Raw genomic sequence first — 11784 nt, 5'->3', positions numbered from 1 at the left:
CTTGACTCATGTTACTTTAATAGCTCACATGATAGTGGGGTGTGTTTCATAGAGGATTCACACCTTGGCCCCTGTATTGGTAATGACTCATAGTTCACTTTGGCTCATGTGACAACTCACAGCATTAATAGTGGGTCAGTGACCCTCAAGACCATGCCCGAGAGGACAATCCCACTGGGACTCTCCGTCACCTGTTTGAGAACCGATGAAGCCTCTTGGATGGCAGGTGAAACATCTTTATAAACCAAGGAGGTCAAGTTCACTTCTTCTCAAGAGCTCAAGACTAATTTGGTTAAGATTAGAAGAAAAACTGGGATTTTAATCATGTTTTTTCTTCACCAAGCACTGTAGGCACATAGAAATAAATGAATAAATCTGTGGTGGATATGGTGTTGACATTAAAATTTACATTAGGAGTTAAAAAAGTATTCATGTTTTTGAGATTAAGACATCTTAAAAGTGGCATTCATATTCTTAAGAAAATGAAAACTTTTGAGGCTATAATTAACTTAGTAATGTGCTTTATTTAAAAAGTTTGACATACATCAAGCTTTTCCATTCAGACCTATGTTGCCATTTTTGTCATCTTTCTCTTTATACCATTATAAAGCAATTTCCTTTTTTTCCCCATCATCTGCTCAACTTTTCGCTTAGGTGCTTTCTTTGTGCTTTTTTTTTCTGTATTGCAGCACCGAACACAGAAGCAATCTGTCATTATTTCCACATTTCCTTAAATAACTAAAACGACAGAAAGTTAACAATCAAGGGAGATATAAAGTTTTTATTTTCTGCAAACTATTCAGCACAGCAAAATGCAAGCTGTGCATTGTCACAGACATGTTTGTTCACACGCGGGAATAATCATCACAATCCACAGCGCCTGAAGAAAAGAACTCTATTTCAAGACTGACTGTGGGTCAAAAGAACATCAAGAGCATGCTTGGAATAACCCTTGAGGATTTGGAAAAAAAATCATATTTACTATGTGAAATTATATGATAATGAATGTTAATAATGCCTCATCTTTCCTCTGAATCTCTGCTTGCATTTTTTTGCTTCTTCTTCCAGTCCCTTTCCCTCTTCAGCTCTGCCTCATCTCATTTTCCTTCATCCTGACTTCCCCTTTGTCTTTCCATTGTCTTTCCCCCTTTATCTACTTTTTATCCCATTTCACATTCTTTTGCCTCGTCCTTTTCCCCTTTTACTATGTCCACAAATGTTATCACATTTATTTTTATATTCCCCTACACTCTCAGTCAATAGTGAGTGTAGCACTGAGTAATTAATTTGTCAACAATTTTTCATTATTGACACATCAGTGTTGCTTAGAGAGTGGGTCGCCCCCTGCTTTCCTAATTTAATAATGTTAAATACATGCAGCTATTTTCTCATGTGCTTTGGGTTGAGTTGAACAAAAAGACAGAGATTTTTAATTATGACCAGGAAACAAAGGAAATCTTGTGTTTATCTATCAATGTTTCATCGTGTCATACATGGAAACCTAAATTAATAACATATTTAACATTAAGTCAGCAAGATAGACACAATGGATATCCAGCGTCTTTTAACCCTCTTCAAACTTGCTTTATTTGTCCCCTCCAGCCTAACTCACTCAACTGGATGGTTGAGTCCTCTACTCTACTTCCTCTACTCCTCTCTCCTGTGTCTTCCACCTGACAGGCTAGTAACCTGCTTTCTTAAAATCAATCAATGACAAATGACAGCATATCAGTTTTTAACGGTTCCTAACATCCCTTTAAATCATTCTTGTTAACAGTCTTAGCAGACAAGCTGGATTCAGCCTGTGATCAAATGTATGCTAAATGCATCAGGAGGACAAACTGGAGCTGAGGCTGTAGAGAGGTTATTTATATTTCACTAAACAGATGCTGAGCTATGTGAGAAATGTGACTTGAATACATTTATAATACATAAGAAAAAAGTGATTTCTACTTCACTTGGAGGTGTGGGATTTCTTGTTTTACTGACTGACGATGATCTTGCAATATGGCTAGAATCAGATTGTTTAACTAGTAATACCTGTATCAACGCTTACACAAAATTTTAAGTGTGCAATGTATTTGCTCTTTGAAATCAAAGACCAGCTTATAAAGACAAATATTTAAATAAAGGGGGGGGGGGGGGGGGGGGGAGTATCTGTACTGAATATGGTACCCTTTATCTAACATATCCACTATCCCTCCTCTGCATATGTCAAAACCATCTCAACCTCACCTCTCTATCTTTGTCTCCAAACTCAGTGTGAGCTGTCCCTCACATGTACACAGTAATCCTGACCCATCCTGGTCACTCCCAGTGAAAATCTGGCATCTTCATCTCAGCCACCTCCAGCTCAGCCTCCTGTCTTTTTGTCAGTGGCACTGTCTTCAAATCATACATCATTGTAAGTCACAGTTCCTTTCATTTTTTTTCTGCTATCCTTCTGTCACACATCTCCACCCACTCCACCCTGCCCGTACTCTCTTCTTCACCACTCTTGTTCACCGTCTATGCTTTGCAAGGTTTTTAAACTCTTTGATTTTCACTACTTTTACTCGTTGCATCCTTGCCTTTGACAGTGTTATCTGGAAACATTATAGCCCATGAACTACGACTCTTGTCAGACCTCATCTGTCAACCATTCCATCATCATTGCAAACAAGAGGATGCCCAGGGAAGATCGCTGATGGACCTCCACCTTGAACGCATCTGTCACTCCTTCTGCACACCTCTCCATTCTGTCTCTGTCCTCATACATTTCCTACACCAGGCTCACATACTTCTCTGCCACTCCAGACTTCCTCATGCAGCACCACACCTCCTCTCTTGGCATCATGTCATTTGTTTTCTCTAGAGCCACAAATACACAGTGCAACTCCTTCTAATCTTCTCTATATTTCTCCATCAACACTCTCAAAGCAAACATCTCATCTTTATTGCTCTTTCTCAGCATGAAACCATACTTCTGCTCTCTGGACGAACTCTAAACAAGCTAAACTGACTTGTGAATTGTATTTTGCAGCAACAGACAGATGGCACACTGCAGCTATATTTTACTGGTGGCAAATGGCCTTCTTTCCTGAGGCATTTTAGCCTCTGAGCAGTGGCGAGTGCCCCGCTGCACGATTGCTGATACTTTTGGGCAGAATATCCATTCGCCAATTTTGTTTTCTATCAGGATGCATTTAAACTAAATTCAAGTCTTCCACCCTCAGGTAGGACTGCAAGCTGTATCGACTTAAATATCGAATCCATCTCTACTGTAAGTGTCTCCAGAGGGGGTGGAATGACAGGGAGACCCAGCAAACCCTGCATCTCCACTCTCCATTAACATAGTCAGCAGCTGTGAAAGGGCAGAGCACAGGCCGTCTGGAGATTTATCAGAATGTCACCGTACGCCACATTAGTCCTGACACCACGTGCAACACACACAAATATGCACACATTTGTAGCTGCCACACTTCTGACCCCAGTCAAGCAAGGGTCAAACTGATATGTCAGATGCAGTCATCTTTTTCCAACAAGTCACGAGAGGTAGTGCACAAGTGTGCGGGTGGTATTGTGTGATGTGGGATGTTCTTTTTTCAGTGAATGTGTTTGCACATGCATATATGTACAGAATTGTGTTTTCATTCCAAGTCGCTTGACCAAAAGCCAGAGGTCTACCAGCACCTGCGTTTCCACTCTGAGAGCAACCCTCTGCACATCAAAGGCTACCTTTTGCTGTGCAGCTTCTCAAATCATTAAACACTCTCTTTAATCACACACAAACACACACCTTTGGCTGCATCAGTACTTTCAGCTTTAACAGTTCCTCCTGGAGGGATGCTGCAACCACTTCTTCAGTTTATATTCAAGGTTAACAACCAGCAACCTTGAAAACGTCTACATTTTTCTTTTTTTCTTTAAATGATTGCATAAATCGCTGGGAAAAAGGTTATGGTAATATTGTATCAATATCTTGTTGTTGGTCTGCCTGCGAGTCCTGCATTTGGGTCCACTTGTCTCTCTCTCTCCATATTGCAGCTCCTGACAATAGCTGCATTTGTCAGCACATCTCTCATTTAAAGCATCACCAGATGGATGTTTTTGTTTTTTTAATCACCCACTATAGTATTTCTTTGGGTATTTCGACACAGAAAAGCATGGGGATTACCTCAATTTCAATGTCAGCCTCAGATGGCCACTCCAAGAGCAGCAGTTTTTGGCATTTGCTTGAGTTACCTGATTTGTTCATTTTTCAGCTCCTGGGGGCAACACCAAAGCACACCTGGTGCATATCCCTGAGATACCACTGACTTTGAAAAATTACTTGTATCTGACCCCCTGGGAACGAGAATTTGGTTTCTTGTGCAAACCTTATGTTTCAGAGCATTAATGAGGCTGCACACAGGATAAGTGCAGAAAGTGTGTCTGAAAACCCCTCACAAATCAGTCCTAATTGTTGACAAAGAGGTTTTTCCTCAGTATGATGAAGAATTGAGAGGCTTTTTGTTTATTTTTCTGTTAATGTAATAAATTAGGCTGCTCTGGATTAGGAAAAACCTTTCAAATTCAGATTATCTTCATTTCTGCTGAGCCCCAAAAGCCTTCATTTTACATTTTTACTTTGATGTGGTCACACAAATGCACACTTGACTGCCAGACTCACATCTACAATAAATCTCCCTTTAAGCTCTTACTAATGCAGACTTTGTGTGTATTACCAAGCGACTTCACTAAGCACCACTCCTTTGGTTAAAGTGATACAACACAATGTCTTAAACACACAGGATTTAAGACATTGAGTCACATGATACTGGACCATGTGACTGAAAATAAGAACTAGATTTGGATATATTTTTAACAACAAGGCAAGCATTATAATAAAGGGTGGATTTATACATACTTTTTTATGAAAACACTGAATATTCCTGTGTTAGCATGAGTGCTTTAAGTGTTAACATCGTTGAAAGAATGACTTTGCTGATCATGAAATAACCTAAATTAATATACAAAACGAAATGAACAGGCTAGAAATAAAAGCTTTATTAGAAATTGTTAAATGGAGAATTCTAATGAAACTTTTATGTTATTGTTTCAAATAAAGAACATTTAAAATAATGTTATTTAACTCATTGTCAGATGCCAATGAATAAACCCAATGAAAAGTAACATATAGTATCTTAACATATGACACCCATTATTGTTTAAAGTATGCTTTTGGTTTCGAGAAATATACAATGCCAACACTGTATTCTGGTGAATGTTGTGAGCAAAGGAAGGTGCACAGTGAGCTTCACTACAATGATAAAGCCCCAAAGAAAAAAAGGTAATGTGCTGCACAAGTTCTGCAGTAAAACGGTGTTGCGCTCAGCACATTTAAGCCACTGGGGAACAGAGTACCACAGACATGTGCTGACCAGTTCAAGCTATAGTTAACGACCAGCAACTGTGATAGAGACAAAGAGAATTAAAGGAGTGCATAGAATCCAGTTGAAGCATGAGAAATGAAAAAAAAAAAGTGGGGAAAAACTCATTCAGGAGGGCTTTCTGTTTTGTTTTGATCACTTTTTTCATCTTAAAATGATAATTTCTTTTTTTTTTCTGTCAACTTTGTGACCAAAAGATACAATTGCCTTCTTTTGTTATATTTGAAAAAATGCAAGTGATCAAAATCAGTATGAATATTTAAAAATCTGTTACATTTTCCTTTTACTTGTCAAACCAGATAAGTATTATTAATGGAAAAACAGATGAGAAGGAAGTAATAATTCGTGCAACTCATTCTTGGTTTCAATACTTTGCTATTATATTTTGCTTTCCGTAGCTGAATTTCCTATGAGTATAGTCAAAGGAGCTTGGAAAGAAAAGCGTCTGGACTTCTTTAGGTGTCCTTGTTGACGTTTCACCTCTCATCTGAGAAGCTTCTTCAGTACTAAGACCAACTGGTGGAGAGTCCTAGATGTTAAGCCCTATGGGAGGGTCCCCAAGAGGGTCCCTCCCATAGGGCGTGGATGGTCCATAGAGGATCAATTGGACCATCCAATTGATCCTCTGCTTAATCACACGAGCCAAGGTGTGAAAATGGGTGTGGGTCACAATCAGCCAAGGTGAACCCATTGTGAGCACTAGCCCCACCTTATCATGTGATTTACTGAGGTCAAATGGCTCAGAGTGTGAGTGGGCGTTAAGGCATCTGGGAAGGGATTCAAAACTGGATCATAGATGGCAGACAGTTGGTGTCGTAAACCACTGCCTCTGTTCAAAGATGGTCGCTCACAGTGGACATAAATGGCTTCCTTTACTCCTCTTTCAAACCATCTGTCCTCTCTGTTCAAAACGTGAACATTGGCGTCCTCGAAAGAATGACCTTTGTCCTTTAGATGCAGATGGACAGCTGAGTCTTGTCCCATCGAGGTGGCTCTTCTATGCTGAGCCATGCGTTTATGAAGTGGCTGTTTGGTTTCTCCAATGTAGACATCTAGGCATTCCGCGCTACACTGTACAGCTTACACTACGTTGTTGAGTATAATTTCCAGTATTTCTGTCACACTGGTCTTCACAGTTTGAGATCATCTTAATCACAATGTCTGCACCAGTATAATCATCTTTCTTATAGCTGCCCCAAAAACTTAGTAAGAAGAAAAGCTAATACTCCAGACTGTTAAAGAAAAGAGATATTTTGGGGTGCTAGATTTTTGTATTTTGACACGTATAAATATTCACTTGTCCATCATAATCAATGACTTCAGGTGTTCAAATCACTTCCATGGCCACAGGTGCACAAAGCCAAGCACCAAGACATTCAGACCCATTCTTTCGAATCATAATGTGGCCTTCAGAGTAACTCAAGAGCAGTGTGTAAAGAGCTTCATGGAATGGGTTTCTTTGGCTGAGCAGCTGAATCCAAGTGTCACATGAATGCAAAGTGTCAGATTCAGTGGTGTAAAGAACGCTGCCATCGGACTCTGGAGCAGTGTAGTCAATAGTCAGTCAATATTTCGTATGACCACCTTTATTTGTCATCACAGCCTGAACTCTGTTAGGAAACGTTCTTGTACATTTTTTCAGAAGTCTTCAGGAATTGACTTCCAGAGGCCTTTTGGCTGCCTTCTTCCTCCATTCATTTATTCCCGTCAAATTATAGATTTAAAATTGGTTCTTTGCTAAGTCGTCTGCTATGTGTAGACAAAACACTGACTCATTCCTTGTTGTGTCCCTATTTTATGCTTTAGTGAGTCATACATCACTGTTAAGTGACTTAGAAAATAAAAATAAATGCTCTGAAATTGGTCGGGTGCAAGTGAAAATGAGAGAAAAAGCAGCCGATGTCCAAAGAAAAACTTTAAAAGACCTTCAGAAATCCTGGAGGACTATGTCTCAAGGCTACTTTTAAAAATTACAAGAAAGACTGGCTCCTTGGAAGAAAATATTTAAAAGATGGACCTGGCTTAAGATTTGGCACAGAACTGTCTTGGAGAGATAACGTTTCTCAGATGTCTTGGAAACATCTCAGTATCCCAACAGAAGAGCTGGATGAGGTGGCTGGGGAGAGGGAAATCTGGGCATCTCTGCTTAAGCTGCTGCCTACACAGATCTGGATAAAAGGTAAAAATGGATTGAGAGATATTAATGTAACATTTAAAAATAGCAGTAGCTTTCATTTAATTTTATTTATATATCAGGAGTTAACATCAGTCATTCTCAAAGCAGTTTATACTGTAGAAACTACACTCTAAAAAAAGATCTGCTGGCTTAACGTAAAAAAATTAAGGTAACAATTTGCATGGATCTTTTTAAGTTACTTCAGCTTAGCCACTATAGCGTAAATGCCACAAGAGTTCTCTAGTTAGGCAAACTCTATTCCTTACGTACAAACAACATGATTTGCTTTGTCCTCTACAAGCTTAATTAAGTTGAACCAACTTAATTTTAATTGTTTAAAAAATTACTCCATTTAGTTATTAAAACTTATTTTTTTACTTTTATTCTACTCAGAAATATCCATGCAAATTGTTACCTTAATTTTTTTGAGTACTAGTAACTTACAGTAACTTATAACTTACAATTATACAATAAATTACACATTGAAATTCCAGTTTTATGATCAAACTGTTTATTAGAACACCAGTCCACCATTCCAGACTCATTGACATTTCAATAGCAGACAAAATTGTTGCCTCCATAAAATAAATTACATAAAACACCCCTGTAAATCTGTCTCAAAAAGACTGAACATTTTGACAGTCATGCTCTGATTCAAGTTTGTTTGTGTTAAAGTGATAGTTTAGGTTTTTTTAAGTATGAAGTACATTGTGAGTGTATTACACACAGTAGACAGCAGTCAGCACATTCCTGCCACCAACACGCACGATAGGCTCAGTTTGTTTGTGTGACTTTGGTAAATCTGAACTAACCCGAACTAACACCAAAGTCACCAAATAACACAATTACACTTACTGATCAAGGCAGCAGGAGACCAGCAACTCCTGTGTGCTGTCAGGTAAAATTGCTGTTTTTGTCCATGGACGCTGGTGGGCCAGAGCGATTGAAACAACAAGCAGTAGAACTTCTCTTTCCTCACAGAAAAGGCTGTCTGATAGCAAAATAAAGCAGTAAACATATTCTTGATATAATGTACATTTAAACTGACATCAGTTTTATTAGGATGGAGGCTCATCTTGCGTGCCGGTGGCCCCGTCTGCTTCTCCGTAGGTGGAGCTTACTGACTGCCATCTACTGTGTGTAATACACTCACAATACATATGTACCTCATATACAGCCTCACTTCAAAAGACCCGAGCTATCCTTTTAAAGTGCATTATTTTTAACTAGGTGTACTTAATGCTCAACGCTCAACTTTACACCTACTGCCTACTGTAAAGTATGTAACACAACACATTGCAAACAACAGTGGAACATTTCCCGTTTAATTTGAGGATAGCCTCACTCTTCACATTTTTTAGTACAACAGTTTACTTTTTAGTGACATTACCTTAGGACTGGCTTTCAGATCATCCAGCTCGAGGAATATCTTTTGAAACACTTCAAAAGTGTTTTTCAAAAGTGTTTTTCAGTTCTTTTGGGTAGCTGAGGTTGAGTGCATATATCAGCCCCATTAGCAAGGCACAGGCTCTGGGTACATCCAGGTCTGCTAGGACTTCTGTTCCTTCAAGTATGATCCTTGCGCTGGCTGGATCAGACGTTGTGGCACCTCTGGTTACAATCTTCATCACTTCATTGGTAATATCCCCGCCACCATCCTGGTAGATCAGAATCAATATAAATGTTTTAAGTAATCATACTTATACATGAGAGTAACACAAAATAGGGCTGCAACTAACAATTTTCTCGATTATCTGATTATGTCTGTGAAGGTTCTCTTTGCAAGCTCCTTTGACGATTATCTGATTAGTTGTTTGGTCCAGAAAATGGTGAAAAATGTCAATGTTTCTCAGAGCCCAATATGATGACCTCAAATGTCAAACATATTCAGTTTGCTGTCATAGAGGAGTAAAGAAACCAGAAACGATTCACATTTATGAAGCTGAAACCAGAGAATTTGGACTTCTTTTTCTAAAATAATTACTTAAACCGATCAATCAATTATCAAAATAGTTGCCGATTAATTTAGAAATCAATTAATAATAGATTAGATCGTACCTCTAATACAAAGTATAGTCATGTCTGATTTACCTGCTCTTTGAAGAGATCCTCCTCCTTTTCCCTGAGATACACCACTAAGCCACGGATAGCGACCTCTCGCCTTCTCTCCACAGAATCGTCCTGTGAATAAGAAAAAGAATGTCGAACTGCTCTTCGAGGAGGATGGGTTTTTGATAATTACATCCAAAAAAAAAAAAAAAAAAGGATTGACTTTATATGGCCTGAACTGTACCAATTATAGATTTCCAGTGATAATCAAAATAATGAATTGATCATTTCAAAGAGCCATTTCTCTGAAATGATCAATTCATGAACTTGAAAAATCCAGGTAACAAATAGAAAAACTGCAAAATCTTGCAAATTACTCTGCCAATCATGATCCACATCACCTATAATTTGTTTTATTATTAAGTATTTATAGTTTTAATTGATATTTGTGCCTCAAGCTCTAAACAATAATTTGACATAGTTGAGTTGTAAACAGCTACCTTTTAAGACTCAATATCACCTATTGGAAAAAAAAGTGGATTATCCTATTTGAAATAAACTACATTTCATTCATTCATACCTCTAGCAGCATGTTCTGGATGCGCCGAATGCGCATTTTTGCAGCCCCTCCTCTTGAGGACAGCAAGGACATTATTTTCTGAGAGTACTGGTCCAGCTTTGCCATGAATGTTGTCTCCAGGTTAACAGTGGTGATCCTTCTGAATTCTTGGTTTATCTGTATAAAAAAAAGGCACAAATAGGCACAACATGTTAATGTATACAATTTACTTTAAAAGAATACATACTGCAAATTATCTTATGGAAAAATATTTACCTGAACTGCATCAAAAAGAGCAGGCCATCTTTCTTTCAGGTCATTGATTTTTGGTGCTTGATTGACAACTTCCTGCCTGCGAATGGAGAATGTTATGTTATGTTTCCAAATCAAAGATATTTTTTCTTAAGTGATACAACTGCGCTTATGTATCTGCAGTTAACACCCAAAAGAGCAAAATTATATTTTATGTGCTAATGCACACTCAATGTAATGTCATTAAAACAACTAGTTTATGAATGTTACTTAAGATCTTTCCTGTGGCGTTTCTACAACATGGCGTTCGCTTCCTCGCCCGCGTTTTTTGACTGAACTTTGACACAGGCTGTTCTTCAGCTAGGGCTCAATTAACAAACTTCAATCTCACATAAAAATAACTCTAGGACTTAAACATCAAAATGCATCGATGTTAAACCGAATGTATACTCAGTAACCTACATTTGTTTAGTCATGAATGTAAAATGGCCCAGCCTTTTGCTGGTCAAACCTTCATCAACGCTGCAACGATTTCAAAGTAGAAAGAAGAAAAACATGTATTACCCTGTCTTTGCAGAGTTAAAACTACTGCTACAGAAGCTCAGTGTCAATTAACACCATTTGGCTGCCACCGTAAAACAAAACTTAACAAAGACTAATGTTACGGTCGAATTACTTCACAAGTTAGCCAGAAGTGTAACGTTACTAGCTTATCACCACCACTCGCCGAGGAAGAGTTTAGTGTTGTGTAAAAAGGATTTCTTGCAGTGCGTGTTGATAGAGTTAAAGTTAGAGTTATTAGCTGCTGTGAATAAAACAAGGCAAAAAATTGTACTCACCACAAAGCTTTAACGTTTGATAATGTTCCGTACAAAATGCCGCTTCTCTGCTTTCTCTCTTTGCCTCCGTTTCTTTCGATCAGTGGTCTGAGAGCACAACATGTCCGGGCAAGTCAGCCTTGTACTCAGCTTTTAAAGGACGCTTACGAGATTTTTAAGTTGTATTAACTGAATACACTTTCATGTTAAGTTAACACAGAAATGTCTGTTCAAAATCGATATATTACTGAGCTAAGACTGTTTTCTTTATTTTCATTTCGACCAACTCATTAAATTAAGTTATCAACTGATTACAATGTGTACATGCAACAAACTTAATTTTTTATGCAGAAAAAGCTATTAATTTTAAGCTTTACTTACTAACCCCATGAATCATTTTTTAGAGTGTACAATACTACCGAGATAACCAAAGAGAAATTTGTTAGCTATCTAGGAGATATGAAATTGTGAACTTTAATGTTAAGTCTCAGTCTCTTTATGTATCCCTTTCATTGCTGT

The 11784-nt window shown here is 38.2% G+C and overlaps 1 protein-coding gene across 1 annotated transcript; it reads right to left on the bottom strand.

Annotated features, from left to right (window-relative positions):
* Positions 1 to 8192: 8192 nt before the first annotated feature.
* Positions 8193 to 11528, bottom strand: LOC308388315 (uncharacterized protein). The gene is made up of 5 exons (XM_080868931.1): positions 11287 to 11528; positions 10472 to 10547; positions 10217 to 10372; positions 9679 to 9768; positions 8193 to 9245 (listed from the first exon to the last, which is right to left on the bottom strand). Exons 3-5 carry the CDS (start codon positions 10319 to 10321, stop codon positions 9030 to 9032), a joined length of 411 nt encoding a protein of 136 aa, XP_080725057.1. The 5' UTR covers positions 10322 to 10372; positions 10472 to 10547; positions 11287 to 11528; the 3' UTR covers positions 8193 to 9029.
* Positions 11529 to 11784: the final 256 nt, after the last annotated feature.

Source organism: Rhamphochromis sp. 'chilingali', assembly GCF_963969265.1.
Source record: "Rhamphochromis sp. 'chilingali' genome assembly, chromosome: 20".
NCBI classification, from domain to species: Eukaryota; Metazoa; Chordata; class Actinopteri; order Cichliformes; family Cichlidae; genus Rhamphochromis; species Rhamphochromis sp. 'chilingali'.
This window is presented reverse-complemented; position numbering and strand designations above follow the sequence as displayed.